This window comes from Argiope bruennichi, chromosome 1 (genome assembly GCF_947563725.1).
Source record: "Argiope bruennichi chromosome 1, qqArgBrue1.1, whole genome shotgun sequence".
Taxonomy (NCBI): Eukaryota; Metazoa; Arthropoda; class Arachnida; order Araneae; family Araneidae; genus Argiope; species Argiope bruennichi.
The window spans coordinates 117229988-117251376 of NC_079151.1; the positions used below are offsets into that span (position 1 = coordinate 117229988).

The 21389-nt window shown below is 28.4% G+C and overlaps 1 protein-coding gene across 1 annotated transcript in view; it reads right to left on the reverse strand.

Annotated features, from left to right (window-relative positions):
- Window positions 1–11073: 11073 nt before the first annotated feature.
- LOC129967801 (potassium/sodium hyperpolarization-activated cyclic nucleotide-gated channel 2-like) overlaps window positions 11074–21389 on the reverse strand; it is a 293220-nt gene continuing 282904 nt past the window's right edge. The window contains exons 5-8 of the mRNA XM_056081912.1: window positions 19897–20115; window positions 13347–13493; window positions 12951–13194; window positions 11074–11913 (exon numbers count right to left, since the gene is read on the reverse strand). Coding sequence (XP_055937887.1) covers window positions 11441–11913; window positions 12951–13194; window positions 13347–13493; window positions 19897–20115 — 1083 coding nt within the window. The 3' untranslated portion in view covers window positions 11074–11440. The remainder of the gene's footprint in view (window positions 11914–12950; window positions 13195–13346; window positions 13494–19896; window positions 20116–21389) is intronic.

A 21389-nucleotide genomic window follows, 5' to 3' on the forward strand; every position in this document is an offset into this window, starting at 1 on the left:
CACTAAAAGCCATTCCAGTATTATATTTGTTACATTCCAAGGTTAAAAATGAAATCTTTGTAGAGAAATAATAGAATTTAAATATATTAAATAATATTCAAGACTATTTTATTGGGCGTAATAATATACTAGTTTTCTCCAGAAGGTTAGGTTTTACTGGATAAGAACTATTTTAGTCTATCTGAATTCTAGAATATTTTTTAGTCTAGATGAATTTTTAAAAATATAAAAATTCATTTTCCTTTCTCCATTTACATGTTTTCCCCCCATTTTAACTGTAAATATTCAAGCTTCATTTTTATGTTATATTGGTGATCTTGTATGAATAAAAAGCAACAACAACCCACGAGTAAACGTTTTAGCGAATGTGAAGAAACATGAAAGAAAACAAATTGCCTTAAATAATAACTTTTATTGATTCAGCTTGCTTGTTCACAGAAATTCATTTTACAGGCTGCAAAAATAACATCCCATCTTTTACTATTCTCAGCTCTTGATGTAAAATTTAATAAAAGTTACGAACAGTTTGGCATTCTCGAAATACTACACGAAAATTAAAGAAACATCAACGTCAAGTTCTTATGCTTATAAATACGACACCAGATGGCAGCACATGTACAACTTGGAACAGATACACATATCTCGGCGAATTAGCTTGCGAAGTGCGGATTAAAAGCTAGTGAAGTCAAAAGAAATTGAATTCGAGAAAGTTTGAAACAAAAAGAGAGTGGAAAGATAAAAACAAAGCGGATCGAGTACAAATGAGTTCGTTTCCACATTATCTCCGAATTCAAAAACGAAAATAATAAATTTATTTTTAAATTAGAAAACAATATTTGACGAAACACTATCCGCACTCGTATCTCTTCCAAAGCAGATCAAGACAGATACACACACAAGCGTATATCAGGCGTGCTGGCATTTTATTTTCATGTGAATACACTAAACGGTAAATATGTGCAATTCCAACTCGATTAATTTTTCCTGATTATAAAAATAGATAGGAATTGTATACGACATAAATCATGTAATACTTCAAAATATGCCAAAAAGTTCGCTCTCAACTATTACCGAGTAATATATATCATTAGCACCACTCAAATATGATCGCAACGTGTTTCTTGTCCCCTAACTACAGTACCCCGAACAGCTTGGTTCTTTCCTCGAATTGAAAGAAGTTGAAACATTGTTTAGTTTAGTTATCTGTTAGTGTTTATTCTCATATTTTTCATTCTATCTAATATGCTATTTTTTCGCTTCACTTTCGTAAGGACATCAAGTGAGAGATTTTTTTTTTTTTTTATAATTTAAAAAGCTGAAAATTATTTCTTAAAATAAATTAATTTCGATGATAAAATTGAATTACATAATGCTTGTAAGGAGAAATTAACGATATAAACTTTAGTTGGGAGAAAATTACTAGTTTTGCATGATTTTTAAAACTTTAGAAAAATTTTAATTTATAGTAAAAGAAAAATATTTCTTCCAAATCTCATTACATTTGAAGTGGAATAATTAGAGCTTATATTTATGAAAATCATAATATATTTTACAACTGAAGCATTTAAAGAATTATGAATATAGTTCAGTATTCGCAGGCAAGCAGACGCTTTTAAGCAAAATGAGCGAGTGCCAGTTTCCTTCTATTGTATGTCACTTCATATCATTTTACTTCAGTAATAATCTTGGCATGTTCTAAAAACATTTTTTATGATCGTTGAATCAGCAAGAGAAAATAGACTTAATAAACGAATGCTCCAAAACTTACCAATTTTAAAAATATAAAATAAAATGAGTGTTTTGTAATATTAGATATATGTTTATTTTCTTAAATGTGAAGTAAATTAAAAAAAAAGAAAAATTTCAGATTAGTTAGTTAATTTTTCATTCAGATTAGTTCGTTAATTTTATCTTTTCAGATTAGTTAGTTAATTTTTCATTCAGATTAGTTAGTTAATTTTATCTTTTCAGATAAGTTAGTTAATTTTATCTTTTTAGATTAGTTAGATAATTTTATCTTTTGCATCTGACAATATCATTAATATTAGAATACCTTGTTTCTTTGCTAAAATGCTAGTTATATTAGTCTATTGTAATGAGACAAAAAAAAAATCAGAACCGAAAAAAAAGCAAAACACACACACACGCACACGCACACACACACACACACACAAGAAATAAATTTGTTTCGTTAGTTTCTGAATAACTATTAAAATAATTAAAAAAAACACATAAAAAAAGAAATTAGTTTCGTTAGTTTCCGAATGATTATAAAAATAATTAAAAAATGTTTTAAAAATATTTTGATGGAGCTAACAGTTAAATAAAAAAACTAAAAACATTCTTCTTTCACTTTCAAAGCAACTTTTTATCTGAAACCATTAGATATGAATTATAATTAACTTCCAGATGATATATATATTATTTTTACCTTACGAAAAAAAATGTTGCAATTTTTCATTAAATGTCTCAAATCTTCAACACATATAGCACTGTCTAATTTTAGAAAGAATGATAGAAGCGACATTCAGTAGGAAGAAAACTGTCTTAATAAAGGCAGATTTTAACAAACAAACCTTTCAATTCAGCGAGGAAAGCAACCCAGCAATAAAACAAGCCATCACACAAGTGCACAGTACTATTTTGTTTTTACAGCAAAAAGAGAATATGTCGAACAAACAGTGAACGGTAGTACAACGGAGTTATGTGCAGTGCTTATGAAAAAGTGTCCCAAAAAGGAGGATACAGAATATATATATTTGTCATCTGATTGCGCTCAGCAAACCGTTATGCAAAAGGAATTACATAGGAATTCACTAAAAGAATACAGTACTATCGTATCAAATGTGCTTGATTATCAAACTAGATGCCTTATATTTCTTAAAAGAAAAGTTCTTACAAGTACTCATTGCTGTCATTCTTAATACTTGCATCATCAACTTGTGTTCACTTCATATAAACTTTCACTTGAGGGTTATATAAAATTGTTATTTGCATTACACTGAAGACTTTTGATAAGATTTTCTTCATGCATTCAAAAATATTTTTCAAAATTTCATTAAAGCTAGAATTTAAATATTTCTTACATGTAAATGGCAAAATATGTTGTGAATATGTCTTGCTTATATTTGCTGAACAATAAAATGAGTTAAGTAACTTTGAAATAAATTATTCGTTACTGATTTTTTTGCTTTTTGACGATGTGGAAAAAAAGAGATTAAAATTAAATTTGTTTTCAATAAATCCTTCTGAAATAAAGTTTATAAAGTTCTGAAATAAGAAATAGTATAAAGTATATTTGCATAAAACTAATTGAAAAATAAGCCAACTATATCTGTATTATCAACTTGAACAAAACGAATGTAATATAGCATTGAGACAATAATTTCATAAAGTACTAAAATTCACTTCAAAATTGCTATTGTATTTACAACAATAAAATTATAAACATGGAAATATATACACGATTATACATACACTTCTGACATAAAGATGAAGTTAAATATTAATTAAAAAGTATTTGCATATAAATAAATGCCGCTAAAGCGAACAAAGCGCAAATTCGAAAGCGAAAATATGTATTATCATGCAAAGAACAATTGAAATAGCTTGAAACGTGAGTGCGATATTGCTAAAAAAATTCTCCGTTGTTATTTAAAAAAAAGCAAAACCTGTTGAGTAACACTTAGATTTATTAAAAGATCTGTGCAGTAACTGAGCGTTGTTAAAAAATTCAATTTTTTCGAAGTATTAAAAAAAAATTCTTTCGTATGACTTTAAAAGTGTACATGCAATGCAAATACAAATGTGCTGCAGATAAATCAGTTGGATGATATATTTTCAGTTATATGAATTTTAATTTAACAAAAAAAAAAAACTGTCACATGGACCAAATATTATATTTATAAAAAATTCTGTATATAACTTTTAAATATCTTTCTGCATTTTCTAGAGACCAAGCTGTGATGCCAAATTAGCAAAATATATGTTTATTACAGCATATGCATAATTCTTTTGATTGCAAAAATCTAATAATGAATTATCAAAATTGAATCAAATTTTGTTATGAAATTATATTTTACTTCAAATGTTTTTCAAACAAGAGAATAATTCCAGAATAATTTTTATCGTCTGAATATGTGTTAATTTATGATGCATAAAGAAAATAGTAGGATTTAAGATTATTTCAATGTGGCATGAAAATTACAGATGCATATTAGTTCTTTTTTTCATTATATGAATGAATTACTCTGTTTACAAAAATATAATTCGTTTTTTTTAAAGAACAATTTCTCTATATTTCTCTGTTTCATATGAAATTTGGCATTTCAGAATTCGAATCTTCCTTTGCAAGAGACAGTAAATAATTTTTTGATTTTCTTTCTTTCTGGCAGTTTTACACATTCCACAAAATGATAGGTAATAAATAGCTTTCTTTTTTCGCTTAAACCACTCGAATTCCTACTTTGCATATAAACCCACAGTTGAAAACACCGAAGCCTACATTTAACTGTTGCCATGGTTCTTCTACAAAAATTGCTTAGTATCTACACGGTGGTCCTCTAAAAGGCTGTCTACATAGTGCTCGTTATATATCATACTCTCCGCAATATCACTATCGTTTAGAATAATAGGTTTTTCTCATTTCTCACTACAACGATTATATTTCATATATTTATATGTTTATAAACAATTAAAGGGCACGGGTGATTTGCTTCATCTTAAGGCCTATTAAGCATTGCTTCCGAAATAATATACAATTCTCTCATTTAAAATATTATTCACAACAGTTTGCTACAACGGGCTTGAGGTACAGCAGTGTCTGCCGTACAGTATCACGTTGGTGCTTTGTACCAGACCGAATGATGGATTGCAGTTGACACTCAGCTAAACCCTTGGTACTAAGGTGGTGCATTCAGTAAAACACCTAAGTCAGGAATCCTCAACAACATTGAGTTTAAGTAGTTAAGTTACTTTGTTCAGGAGAATAAGTTGCAGAAATTTCTCCTCGGTTTTTCTTTCTATGCATTCATTTGGAATTAGTAACATTTTTATTTAAAAGTAATGAATTGTTAAAATCTGGCATTGATAATTTTGTTTTGGATTTGATTTTCAATTAAGGTACACTATGATTTTTGTTGGAATTTTCCCAAATTTGGTTATGATCAACAAATTAAAACACCAAAATTGTAGTTTAATTTTTAATTATGGTGATTTGATTTTTAATTTTTTACTTGATATGGAATTAGTAAAGTTTATAACAAATTTTAAGTTTCAGATATAAAATCGTTATAATTAATTGAAGCGACAACCACAAACTTTAGTAAAACAAGATAATTAAGGATAAACATATTTATTTAAGAATTTAAGGATATTAAGAAAAATAATATCATTGATTTGCAAACAAAAACTTTTAATCATTCGTTAAATTAAAAAATTCATATTGGTAAAATATGACAAAAAAAAAAAAAATGCAGAATCCTAAGCCAGATTTATCTACACAGAAGAAATTCACGAATCAGAGAATTAATTTTTATCTTCATTTTTTTTTGTGAAAACCATTTAAATTGCTTTGTTTATTGGTCACAACATTTCTTTCTAAATTAAAGAATCTTCATATTTCTTTCGAATATTTAAAATCCACCTATTTGTCCTTTAAAAAATTCTATTAATAATTTATTTTCAATTTTCTGTTCTCCAATTTTATAGAACTCTTAATCATATTAAAGTTTTTAAAGCTAAAATTATATCACGTTCATTTAATCCATCAAACGATTTAAATTGTTATTCTTTGTTTGTTTATTCTTTTATTTTATTGTTTATTCTTTTTTGTTTGTTTTTCTTTTCTTTTATTGTTTATTCTTTTATTTTATTGTTTATTCTTTTTGAATTCAAAAGAATACGAGAAAGATATTATATAAATACAAAAAAAAAAAAAAAATCATAATAACTTGTTCTTTCAAACTGTCAATTTAAATCGCATTCTTCGCTATCCTTATTCTCTTTGAACATTTTAATTTTGATTAAAATACTATCGAGAAGATAATATTTAGTTTTTAATGAGATTACGTTGTATTTAATTAGGCATTCAATAAGCGAATAACTTTGAACGATTTATTGTTTAATAACATTTTAAGAACCTTTGAATTATAAATAGAAATGGTTGAGGATTCCTGAACTATATTAGAACAAGCTCGTTAAAAAGGAAACCAGGATTTAGTTGGTGTTGAGTATGCCCTTTTCAGAGAGAGATCTGTTACAATTTTCAAAATAATGCACCATTTTACTGCAATACGAAAAAAAAGAATTCAACAGATGTGAATCAAGAACAATAATTTTCACTGGAACGAATTATAAAGAGCATGGCAGACAATCATACAACGAATATTAATTTTATACAGAAAAAATAACACACTTTTTTTTTATTTGTTTAACACAGAAATTGAGATTTTTTTTTCATATATAATTTTAAGTGGCAAAACATTTTGAATATTGTGAAAAAATTTAAAATAATGTTTTTTTTTAATTGAATATATGGTAAAATTAATTTTACGTTTAAAACTTTAACTATGCTGAATAAAAAAAAGGAATTATATTCCGGTTAATTTAAAATGGATTTTATTTAATTAGTAATTTTATCAAGAATTATAAGATGCCATGCTCTTTAATTAGGACCAGATCTCTTTCAATTGTAACGAGAGATCAATATTTGTAAATGTCATCAATTCAGTAAAATAAGTACAAAAAAATTCATAAATAATACACGAAAAAAATATTTTAAAATTCAACATAAAATCCAAACAGAAAAAAAATGAACATGTTAGTTTATCAAAAGAATGATAAAAACCAACACTGAGGAGCATTATCTTCCTAGTTAATTAGATACACTAAGGGTTTGGATTTTATGTTGATCAAATTAGAATTTCTAACACATTTAAATGTTATTCACTAATTTTAATGAAAGACTGAAACAATATTAATGAAAAATGAGATGATGAGATCACATGTTTTGACGAAAAGAATAATAACAGATTAAAAAATGCTTTGTTACTTACAATGAAACATGAATATTACATTGCACATGTGTAAGTACAATTATATTTCCGTTAAAAACACTGACAATACAAGTGTGTACGAAAACATAAATGACATACATTTTGAATAAAATAAAACAGATGACATCTTACAAATAAATAAATAAGTTAACAAAATATTACCGCGCAATGCTAGCCATTCAAAGAAATGACTCCAATAAGAGATTTAAATAAAGATACATCTGCTGATTTAATATGTTTGTGTACGTCATATCACATGATTGATATCTCAATATGTTAATTTCTAAAAGCATAGCATGCTTTAACACAGCCCAACAGTTTTGTTGTCTAGTTTCAGACGTTAATGAGATTCTATGTAGAGAAAATCTGTTTTAGAACGATATGTCCATGTTCTTTCATAAAAACTTTTAAGTAAATCTACAATCTATGAATCTATGAAAAATACAAATCATGCCTTGATATCAATATATTTCCATAAAAATGCGCACTTAACTGAATCAAAAAATCTGTTATTTCAAACAGAAAACGATAATTTCATTTCTTCTGAAATTTTTACTTTAGATATCGTACTTTGCAAACGATTTAATGAAAAAAGGAGAAGAAATGTTTATTAATGCATTTAAAAAAATAAATAGAAATTCGGAAAAATTGTTGATGTTCGTTTCGTTTATTTCTGTTCTTTCAGCTCTAGAATAATCTCTTTAAAACCAATACTCTTCAAAAACATATTCCAGTTCATGTAAGAATCTTGACTTAGTAAAAAATTAATTAATAGTGATACAAATTAATTTAAAATAATAAATGTAAATTATTATTAGATATAAGCGTAACGATTAGATATTCCATTAACTTTTAAAAATATCAATTAATATTTTGGATTTTTTTAAACGAATAAAACTTTCTTTATAGAAAATTCTTTTATAAATACTTCATTCTGAAATGTTCATTAAAAATTATATTATTCAAAGCTTTCCAAACTGTGGCATGTCAATTAATATGATAGATTGTTATTTAAAACTTGGCACCTCATAGTAATTTAAATCTATCTGCAGAAAATATTTCACGATTGTTTTGAAATTGCTAGAAAATATTTAACTGTTTTTTTTTTTTGCTCATTTGTAAAGTTATATGGCATTCTGTAATTAAAAGAATTTATTCTTTTGATTTGTTTTTACAGGCGTAAAGAAATTTATTAGAGAACATTATTCAAGCAATTAAGTCTTAAATTGATCACAGTACAAAATTTATTTTTTTAAATTATAAAATTACGTAGCTTAAGAAATAAGAATACATAAAAATTGAAATAAGTATTATTTGCAACACTTTTGTGAATTTCGACATGAACTTATACTACCAGTAGCTCTATTATAATAAAATAAAACAAAAAATTCTTTTAAATTCAAAAATTATTAGTAATTTGACCTTTAAATCTTAACTAATGTTCAACTTATTAAACTCTGATTTTGAAGAGTCCAAGGCTACTATCATAGTCTACATGACAAACTCACTAGGCACATTTTGTCAGATTTAATCATTAATTAAAGTTACAGAGATTTGAAATTAACTCCATTGAATTTCCAGTCAATGTAGGACTCAGCGTCCATCCAAGAGGCCTTTACCAGAAATAGATTTCAAATTCCACATTCGTGGAAACTTAAGCTGTCACGGTCAAGCGATGGTCCAACAGGGTCATTTTAATACCGCATTCGTAACTCAGTCGATTTAGGAAAACTGGGATTTATTCCATTTGGAAGCATTCTGTCAGTTCCATTTAGAATATAATTTGATTGTCGATGCAAGGATCGCTCTCTTGAACATTCTCTGCCAGTAAAGGAGGATTTAGGATAATTTTAGAACAAATCCGTAGGAGTATCGAATTATTGATAATAAGGAATGTTTAGAGAAATCTGCAGCTTTACAGAATATCCGCATTAGCATCATTTTAGCATTACAATGATAGCATTGCTTACAGCAAACCGAAGCCCTCCTAAATGCTTTGTATATGGAACGATTATTTGAAATAAGTTAAGTGATGTGTCAATAGAACACATGATTTCGTTTTCAGTTATATTAAAAGATTTGTCAGATAAAATGTATGTTATAAACTTTTGATCACTAATATACTGAAGTAATTGAAATGTAAAGACCACCTTTTAATTTCCAATATGGCGAGAAAGAAATGAATTAAATAATAGATGTGTTGAGATTCCAACAAAATAGTTTTCATTCTTCTGCTCTATTAATGCCGGTTTCTTCCCAATATTGGTATTTATTCTCACTTACTCACATTACTCACATATTTTATTCTGTTTTCTCTAATAGTTCCAACCATTAAGCCTTCTTGCTTCCATTTGTGTAATTGGGATACTCTGCTTAGATTCTGTCTCAGTTTCTCGTTTTTATAAGACAACTCAACCCCATTGGTGTAATTGGGAAGATCAGCTCAGATTCTGTCTCAATTTCTCGTTTTTATGAGGCAGTTTGTATAATTGGGATACTCAGCTTAGATTCTGTCTCAATTTCTCGTTTTTATGAAACAATTCTACTCCATTTGTGTAATTGAGATATTCAACTTAAATTCTGCTCCGGTTTCTCGTTTTTATCCATTTCAATGTCAATCTCACTTCAAACATGTAAAATGAATTATACTTTCCAAAAATATTTAAAAAAATTTTTTTAAAGAATTCCTGCATAAAATATTGATGTGATATATTTAAAAAAATTGGAAGTTAAAAAGATTTATCAAATTTTTCAAAAATAAATATTTTTTTTGTTCTTATACTATATTGTAATAAAATACTTTAAAAGAAATATTTTGGTATTGTCAATCAAATTAAAGTTTATCCAGTCTACACAAGTCTGAAATGAAAAGAAATATAGAATAATACACTAACAATGTTTTTTTTAAAATTTCAATTCACTTTAAATTCTATATTTCACTTCGTTGAATCTAAAATGGCTGAATACGAATCTGCATGTCCTTATCAAATAATTTAAAAAATAATTTATCCATTGCGAAAAAAAGCTAATAATCAAAATATTCCATGTTTGCAAAATTATTTCATATATTAAGCTTAAATCACCATTATTAATCATTATTAATCTCTGTTCATCATATTGGAGAATTAACTGTTAGGTATATACTAGAATATCTCCATTACACAATTGATTAATTGACTTTTAATTACCTAAGGCTTCGGAGGGTTAAGTACTTCATTTTAACATCCTGATATAACCATGCTGTCATAGCAATCAGAGCATAAAATTACACAAATTTCGCGATAACTCCACCCCAAATTCCTCTCATAAGAGGTATATTGGAGAAATGATACATTAACTCAGGAACTCATAATTTAGAGTGCAAAAATGACTAATTTTCCTGGCATTTATAAAGCAAGCATTATTTCAGATATCAAATTGAAAGGTGCAATGGCTTATTTAAACCCGGAATCTGTGATAAACAATTCAGTTTTGCTCATTTATATATTGGTATTCTTTATTTTTCCGATTAAATTATGAATATAAAAATTATTTTTTATATAAAATTATAACAATTTTGTGCACCATTGTTTAAGAGAAAAATAATTTCTATTTCGTCTTCTCGTTCTCTTAGCAATTTTAGCCTTACAATATTCCTTTTCTCAATGCATAGTTTTCTGTCTATTTTAAATGTCACTGAAACCACTGACCACACCCATGCGTACTTTCGGTCAGCAGGTTATTTTCGTCTGCCTTTTTCCTCTTAAGAGGTCTGTGAAAGATATTTTTGTTAAATAAATTAAATGAAAGATTAAAAAAAAGTTTTTTTAAATTATGTAAATTAATAATTTTAGTATTGTTTTATACTTTAAATTTTTGTAACAATAAATATAAAAAGGAATCCTGTTTTTTTCTGCTTATCATATATGACATATTTTAAAAATATTATTGGCATTTTTACTGATAGAAATTTTATGTACATAATTTATATATTTTTTTATGATCATGTGGATAAAAACCTGTACGCATCGTTCTAAAACAGATCTAAAATACAGAATGCAGTAATTGCTCTTTTTTTTACTAAGAGTGCTCGATAACGGGGTCAACAAAAGACCCCTTCCAAATGGTTACAGGAAGAACTTACGACAGAACAGACAACAGAAACGGAACGGAATCCGTTGCGATTCTCCTGTCTTAATTCCTGGGTGCTAAGTATGCGTTGAAGTTCTTAAACATATACAATCAGTCAATTAATAATACTAATCCAGCAGCACCAATTGGTCCGATCAGTGTTAAGAATCGGAACAATGACAGTTGGACACACTCTTGCTATACCAACTGGCTGACTGTTAGATGTATTCCGGGTGACGAATAATTGACAGTTGGACACACTCTGGATGCGGACCTCACGCTTGGAACATGGACTGGAAGACCTGTTCCGTGTTCGGTAAGCTTGTCGCTTGATAGAAGGTCTCGGACCTGTGCATGGAACCTGGTGCTGAAGTGTCCTGAAACCCGAGGTCCATGCGCGGAAAGCAACTCTCGGACTTGGGTCTGGGCATGCCCCTTGCCACGGACAGGTGTCCTCCCATGGTGAGGGGTGCACCTTTGTTGGAGTCGTCTGAGTCGCTCTGTGCGCTCTGGAGCAACAGACTGACCGTTTTGAGGTCAGTCTGGAGGTCTTCCCTGTTGGAGACCAGGCTCGGGTTCTTGCCGATCTTGTTCAGCCTCTCTGCGGCGATCGACTCCATGGTCCGACGCATCAATGGGTAGAGATCGAGGACGGCGTTGAAGTGTTCTACCGATAATGAGAACAGATTGCAGTAAGTCTCGGCCCGAACGCTCGCCACACGTCGGGCGTTCGTCAGCAAGCAGATTTCTGGAGAAATAAAAAAAAGAAAGTTAAATAGATCAGAAACATTTTAGTCTTTTGGCATCAAGCCAGGCTATATGTAGTGATTTACCATGTTAAACTATGTTATATATAGAGATGATAAAAAGAGTATTAAACTCTCCATTTTTAGAAACAAAAGACATACTATTAACCACTTCCCTTATAAATTTGAAAAAAAATGACAAAAGTTCATCATATTTTTATTCTATTATTACATGTAAGGAACTGAAATAAACCATAATATATAGGATTTTAGTTGGATTTTTATTTTTGTACAGGGGTGAAAGGTTTTATTTATATAATTAATTTATTGTCCCTAGTTATGTCAGGCATACGAAAAAAGTTAGATATTAGTCCATTATGTTCAAAGTCCACCTCTTAGTAATCACTATCTCAAATATCAGCATCGTTTTCATATGCATTGCCAATTTTACTCTCTTTCAATGTAATTATCCTTACTTCATCAGTAGCCACCATGCATATAATGGGGCAAAGTACGCGTCCAATTCCTTCATACAATGGCAAAACTCTCCAACAAAACTTGACAAGTTGCCAATCAAAGCTAAATATTTCTTACTTTTTAAGTTTCAGTCTTAGTTGTAATATAATATTTCCTTATATATCAAAAGCTTATTTAAAAATGTTGAGAGATTAAAACTTTCTCCAAAACACTACGTATAGAAGGAGAAAGATTATTTTCTTTTATGGAAATAAATACTGTTATTAAAAATAATTTTATAACGACTCTAACCATCGGTTCATACACAAAAGAAGTGGAGAGATTTTGAATGTCTGACTATGCAATGGTATTGTCATCAAAAATTATATTGAAAAGGTTGCTGTCATTTTTTTTTAAATTTCACAATTCACTTTAGGATTTCATCTGATTCTAGTTCATGTATTGTTTAGTGCAATAGTGAATATTATTTGTTCCACCTTGCCGTTGTACATTGTCTTGGGATTATGATTGCGATAAGATTCCATCCTCAAGGATGACTGAGTTATTTGGAATCGAATCTTACCTCCAAAGTAGGAGCCATCCGATAAGCTGGTGGCGACTTCTCCATTACTCATTACGATGTCCACGATGCCTTCTTGTATGAAGTACATCTTTGTGCCGAGTGTGCCCTCTTTAATTATGACGTCACCCGGCTGAAATACTTCATATTTTAGCTTAGTGACGACGTCGTTCACGAAGTTCGGATCCGCATTCGCGAAGAACGGAACCGAAGCTACCAGCGAACGGCAGTTGTAGTTAATAACGTCCTAAAGAAAAGAAAAAAGACCATAAGTTTTATTGTACTTTTTAAATTTGTACTTCAGTTAATTTCTTTTCTAGCAGCTTCACAATTTCCTATTTAATGCAATGCATTAAAGATTGAAATTTTTAAAATTTTACAACAAAAATAGTAATTTACTTCTCGAAGTCTTTCGGATAACTCGCCAAGGATCATCTCCTCGTCGAAGAACTTCCCTTGATATCGATGTTCAAAGTAGTCTGTGATACGGGTGCGTAAGTCTCGGTGTAATTTTCTGTACGCCATATATTCTTCTACTTGTTTCAACTGAAAATAAAAGAGTTATTTAAATGTCAAGGTAAAAGCAAAGTTTCTGGTATTGAAATCACTATATACCACAATAATGCACTTTGCCATAGGTGATGGATTAGTTTCATTATCTGATAGTATACGTCTTTTAAAATTCCTCTTTCAGTCGAATTGTGATGGATATGACAAAAGAGTTTTAAGGTTAAAAAAATCAGCCGAGAAAATCAAGGTCAATTCCATGAAACTGTCTCTATTGACGAAATATCAATTAGACGGTCATTTGAAACTATCTACATAGAGAATAAAATTAAAAAAAATCTTGATATAATATAATTTACAAAAATGATGATTTAAATTATGATTATAATCATTAAAAATAATGATTATAATAAGCATAATTTTTGATATGCTAATGAAAATCATAGCAAAATATAAAACATATGTGAAAATAAACCTAAAAATAATCTTCAGTGTAATCACGTTCTCATCATATGCATAAAGTGTACAGCATCAATTTTATTTTGGAATTCATTGCGCATCTTACAGAAAGTAAAAAGGACAAGAGATTGGATTTGCATACATAGCTATGTTTATTATGTGACTTTCTTGTCACTAGGTGAAAGACCCATTTTGCATCTATAAATATGAATGATTTAAAAACGTTTGATAGTAACTAAACATTTAAAAATAAAGATTGGAATAATAGAATGTTATGCTCATTTTATCCAATTTATTTAATTCTAATCCTAGTAATAGAAACAACATTAAATGAACTTATTATATATATTTTTTAATTATGCGTTAAATTCAGCTGAAGTGTTAACTCATTACCAAGGTTTTTCAATACCTTGCATTTTTTACAAATTGGTAAAATAGTTTCAAGATTTTATTGATACTTAACTTTTCAAACGAAATTGAAAAGTTTATTATTTTTTAAAAAAATGCGATTAGGAGCCAATTATCGTTTGTGGATTCAACTTCCGCTATTGAAAAACTGTACCTTAGAATGTGATTTTCGAATACAATTTGAATTTGTTCCTTAACACATTGCTCTTTAAATGCCATAACTAATTTTTAGAAAAACGTAGCACTGTAGTATATAATGTTTTATAAATTTTATGAAAACAACTGCATTTTAAGATGAACATTTTGGAGTTGATTCTGACATAAATATTATTAATTCCATTAATTATTAATTATTGAAACAAAGAGTAGTAAAAGCATGGAAGTCGATAGAAAATATTCCATTTTATGAAAGTTATTAACTAAAATAACAGATATAAAAATGACATTAAACAATACAAAAGAACGTATTAATTTTTTCAGTTAATGTAAACAGCATATAATTAAAATATCAGTAATTATATTTTTCAAAAAAAAAAAGATTTAAAAATTCTCGATAAGAACGTTTAGTTCTTTTCTTCTATTCATTTGGATAAAAGACAGATGTTTCGGACGAATAAAGCAGTAAGCAGATGTTCGTGAGTTAGTTTCAACAACAATATAAAAAATAGGAAAAGAACACGAATGAATGAATAATTATGAATCAGGAACAAAACTTATTATGAATAAACGATAGCTATCATATCGCTTTTAATTCTGTTCTCAAATACTTTGCTTGATTTATTTAAAGAAGAATAATTTTTATTTAATGGATTATTCGGAGAGAATTTAAAAGAAATTTTTAAGCAACAATTTATTTAAAAAAACGAAATTGTCAATAAAAAAAAAGCTTAAGGCAATTTTAAAAAATCATAATTATAATTAAATACATGACATTTTTACTAAAGTGGAATTACATTCAATGCCGTACCTGTTTCGAGCATAGTAATTAGAAAAAAGGAACATCAAAGGAAATTGTAATTAAAAAATCTGATGCATCAATTCTTGCAAATGAGTTCGCCATTTTTTCTTACCTTTAATGCTATTTCTTTCATGTCATTGTTATGAGTGAACAAGCATTTAATTGAACGAAATGCTTTTGATTTGCGAACCAACCTAGTCATTCATTAATTAATCTCTCATGTGTCAATGAATGAATAGAATTAAAATTACTCTCTTGAAAAGTGCATGATTTTTTCTTTCTTTATTTAAAACTTTTTGCAAATTGACTTCTTTGTTATTTCCCAAGAATGAGATTTTGATAAGTAAATGCTGACGGAAAGATAATTAAACATGGACCAAAGAAATATTCAAGTTATTTTTGAACAATTACTGAATTTTAATAATTTATGAAAGAAGAAGAAATACATTGTTCTTAAAATAGGAGAAAAATTTTGTGTTACTTTTATAGACTATTCATAATTAAATTTATAAAAGCCTAAAATTAATGTGAGTAAAACTAAGGGTGATATAAATTTGGATTTTATAAAAAGGCTTTTAAATTAGAATAATTTCAAAAACCAACTTTAAAAGAAAACCAGTTTTCGAATAAAAAGATTGAAAATAAAGCGACGAATACTATATCTTTTGTAATAGCAATATATATCTATAATTTATAGTTTATCAAAATCTATTTACGAGTGGTAAAGTTGGTATATTACTAATAATTAATATTTCACTTTTCCTCGAAAAGAAATTTTCATTAAACAATGTACAGCATTTACGCTGTTGATTATTTTACACTTTTTTCATGTTTAATCATTCCATATTTGGTGGATAAATCTATTGTTAATGAGAAAAAAAGAGAATAGATAATCCATGGGTAATGGATTAAAGACCATAGAATCATATAACTCTCAGGAAAGGGAAACGCTTGAAAGGAAATTTTTATTACTCTAATTATATTTTTATGCTCCCAACTTATATGGAAAGAAACAGAATATTTAAAAGAATTAATTTGTTAAAGAAAGGCCATCTAGTGTTATAACTTCTGCAAAGCATTTTAAATGACGTAATATTTGATTTTTTTAAAATTTTTTTTATTTAACATTTACAGATGGCAGTTGAAACCAATGTTGTTATCAGAAGCATATTCTAGCGAACCTTTTTTGAAGCAATGATCCACCTGAAAATTATTTGAGAATAAAAAGTATTTGTGTTGTTCATATATTGTTCTAAGTTCTTCAAATTGTTGTTATAATATTGAAGCTCCGGCAAGTCATACACTTTAATACTCAGAGATATTCAAAACAAAATGTTCATGATATTTTTTAATTTTTATGGATTTACCGAGAAGGAAAATAATTTTAAAAGAAAACTATAAATAAAATTTATTTTAAAATTTTATTAATTGAAAAATTAAATTGAAATTAATTTACTCGTACAAGAATAAGAGACAGATTTACTACTTACCACACCAAGGGAAAAACGGAAGAAAAATATTGTTCCCTTATTCATTATAACACTAAATTAAAACAACTTATTTCTAACATTCCTAGATCTTATAACAGAGGAATAATTTATATTTGGGAAATACAAAACTATAAACTTATTCTGAACAAAACGATTCTAAATAGAGCGATATTAACACGATTTTATAATTAGCAATAAATAAATTGTGTGCGACAATATGCTAAACTTCTGAATAACCGAAAAGTAAATCAATCAATTACACAATAGAGTAATAAACTTACACTAAAGAAAATAATTGTTTGCAAGGTGATAGTATTAGAATCGTATAATAAATTTGAAATAAATGATTAAACTATTATTTTATTTAATTTTTTTAAGTGATTGTGAATTAATATTTATTATGTAAAGGATTTGATATTAATGAGAAAAGTTGAGAATATTGGAGTAGCAAGTTTCAAAATGAATATTGTTAAACAAGAGACACATTTCTCAACTCAACAATGACAAAATATTCTTAAAAAAATTTAACATTTACTTAACTTTTCGTTTTTTTGGAATGGTAAATAATTCATCGGAATTCTTTAATGAAATAATATAGACCTCATATCAAATTGTGTTAAATATCTAAAAAGTTTGTAATTAAAGATCGACAAAACTGGAATTTGTATCTGAAGTATTCCTTAGTAATATAATGAATTCTCAAAAGTTACCAATATTTTTTGATAATTCTCTAGGCAAAGGACTGAAGGATTAGAAAAAATGTTAAGCTCTTTTAAGTAAATATTTCTTAGTCGAATCAAAACAGCAGTTAGTGATGTTGACTATAGATGGCAGTATGTATCACTGACATCATACATTGGAGAAGAAACCGGTGTAAAATGTTATTTCTAAAGGACTTTTTGCACCTTTTCCATTTAAACTTTTCCTTAAAAAATATTTAATTTTTCTTAATCATGAAAATAAAAAGAATTAAGTAAAACTCTTTTTAGTGCAAATATTGAAAAGAAGAAATTGAATAGACGTGTGTTTGGTTTGGTTTGGAAAAATTTCCAAGCCATTTGAGCTATATCAACTTTTTATAAAGCGTCTAGGGACAAATTTTGGCATTTATTATTATTTATAAATATAGGGGGTTCTAGGCGAAAGCATTCATAGATAAATACTTTTAATAAATTTATAAATTTAATTTCACATTTCAACGCATTTTTGTTCTAATAAACTTGCTAACGATTTATTTTATCAAGAATTTTTTTTGCTAACATTTTTTTTAAAAATAATCTTTTTATTTATTTCTTGTGAATCATCAGTGTGAGACATTATTATATTTGACATAATTATTCGCTATTATATTTAAAAATACATTTGATGTTTATAAACATTATAATATTAAATGATCATATGAAATCTGCACACTTAGACTTGTCAGAATATTATGTAAAATATTATATTTTATATAATTTGTATTTTTTATATAAATTCATTTGACAACCAAGTGAATAGCATTTTTTCTTAATTGATCTCTTTGCAGTTTCCTTCAGTGATTTTATGTAACAGCCCAACTATTTAACCAAAAAACCCCTACAAAATAATTTAATAAACCGAAATTTGTAAATATTATTCAATTCATTTGAAAATGTAAATCAGTATTAAAAATTATTTTCTTTGTTTAGTCATAAAAATTGCTTTAAAAATATTTGATATTTTAAGTTCTGCAATCTTGAATATCACACAGATTAATAAAAAGAATTTAGGTTGTTTTAATAGAGCCGCAGACACTAATTACACTATTATAGTTATTTCTTTCAGTTCAAGAAAAAATATCAGAATTTCAAATTTAAGTTAATTTCAAACTGTTGAAAATGTAAGCAATTTCAATATTAAATCTCTACTTGGATGAATATAATGCCCCGCTCTAAAATTAGTGATTGACTTTCCGGCACAGATTTGAGAAAAAGAGAAGTATAAAACAGAGAGCGTGTTGTAAGAAAATAGTAACAGGAATGACTAAAATATGATTGTGTTGAACTCAGCACCGCTCACTCTTTATCCCTTTTTCTCAACTGAGCGTTGTTGCCGAAGTGACATAATAAATGAGCAAAACATAACCAAATTTTATAAATTTAATTAATAATTCTTATGAAATTATCGGCAACTCATTAAAACTAATTTATAATAAAAAATATCATGGTTTTTCAAAATCAGATCATAAAATGGATTTAAATGTTTTTAATTCCTTTTAGCAACTGGTTGTCAACGTCTATCTAATTTGAAATACCATTACATCACAATCCTTACGAAACTATCGCAAACTCATTAGAACCAGGCTATAATATACAAAATAGCATGGGGTTTTAATATTTAAACATAAAATACAATTGAATGTTTGTTATTTCAATGTTTTAAACTCTTTTTAACCACTGGTTTTCAGTGGCTTACAGGTTGTCAATATTTGGCCAGTTTGAAATACCATCACATTCTTGAAAGTATAAAACAAATAAAGACTATAGTTTATCTTATAATTTTTTCTATTTAGTTTGGTTTAAAAAAATCGTACCGGAGCATCCTTTCGGCTGTACTACAACACAAAGCATGACGAATAGCTAAATTATTAATCTCGTATGCAAAAGCCAAGTGAGGATATGTATTATGTATGGTTAATTGCAAAATAATACGAACTTCACAGAAATAAGGGAAAAAATATTAATAGCAAGATTGACTATCCGTTTACTGATGAATGCATTGTGGTAATTGAGGTATTGATTCCAACAGGAACTGTTAGTTAGTTAGTTTTCAGTTAGTTTACTGAAGAATGCAATGAGGTATTAATTACTAGAGGTGCACCCACAATATTTATAGGAATATACTTAGTTTAATTTTCGTAGATTAAAAAAAAAAAAAAAAAAGACCAGATTCACAAGATTTAGGGTTTCAAGGCTTAGGATGTGCGGAGTAAAAGCAGATTAAATCTGTTGACCCCGAAGATCGCATACCTCTGTAAAATACAAATGAGAAAATCAGAGATGATTAAAAGTGAATGAAATCTACTACCATTTAAATTTAACAAACAAACATACAAATGTATTAATAGAATCAGGTGGGACACACAGGATCGAACAAGGTCACTCACTTTCTCTCTGTATTGTCGTCTGGAAGAGTCTAAGGATTGTATGAGGTTAGTGGTATGTCCGAGGAAGAGTGCGTAGCAGGTGGCGCCACTGATCATGCTGAGCAGGGTGAGCCACATGTCGGTCAGACTCTGGGGCGGGAACCGTCCGTAGCCGATACACAGCATGTGGGACATGGCTTTGAATAACGCCCACGAGTACTGATTGAACCAGTGGGCGGTCTGGAATGGAAAAAAAAAATTAATGGTGAAATATTAAAAATAAATTGTTGTGTTTAAAATGAATAAGACATTTAAAAATTATTGTCACCTGAGAATGGAGAGGCACCTGAAACATTTTTGAGATTAAGTAAAGTTATTTGAAAGAAAAACCTGTTCAAAGATTATTTCATTTCTAGTTACTTTAATTTTCCTTTCCCCGTTTCATCAACCCTAGGGGGCACCTCGAAATGGGGATGAGATGCTTCCGGCATGGTGGTTGGATCTCGCCACCCTGGAGGGTACACTAATAGGTGGGGGATCTGACTCCTCCCATCAATGACGGGACGTACTTCCTTCGGGGAAGGTTGCACCGTGGCAGGTGAAGGCCCTTAGGACTCAAAAACAGTTCCCGCCAATGTTGCTGATGCGGCGGTCCGGTCATTCAGTTTTTATGGTTTAAATCCGTGTGCCTTCGTGGCGGGTCGGAAAGTTAGATGGCTGACTTCTAGTTACTTTATACAGAGCATAAATTGGTGCAGGGCATAAATTGCTCGGATGGCAATATATTACTTAACTATTTTTGGATTATTTATAAAGTCAAACATGATAATGTATATAAGATAAAAAAAGGACCCAAAATTTAGAAATTTCCCAAAACGTTAGATGAAACTTCGTTTCTCTCTGAACTGTTCTATTGATAAAAGATATTTTGACCCATGTTTGTGAGAGTGCTGACATTGATCAAACCAGGGCAGAGTAAACGTCTCGTTTTGGAACATTTTTCTCGTATTCTTGAAGGGCAAATTAGTTTTATACAGCGGAACGAATTTCCTGAATTAGAGTATTTCCTGTTTTCTTTCTGTTATATAATTCACTTTTTACGTAAAATATCGGAAGAAAGAACAATTATGAAAAGCATCTCAACCATATCTGAAAGTGAAAAACAAAACTCTGGATTGTCTATCCTCACACTTAGTATGAAATACTATTAACCTAACGTTTACAGCTTCCAAAACTGCTTAAACTTTAAAAAGTATTCTATGGACCCACATCAATTTATATGCCACTAATTAACAAAAATTTATATTGAGAGAGTAAAATTGCATAATTTTCAACACTTTTATTGATTTACACTAGTTTAATCTTAATAAAAATGGAATTTTGAGTTTTATTTCTTATTTTTTATTGAAAGTATTGAAAGCATTGTTTAGCAATGCTTAGAAAATTTCATTGAGCACACAGAAAATAGCATATAATTTCGAATCTGTAAGAGATTTCCAATCAGAATCCTATGA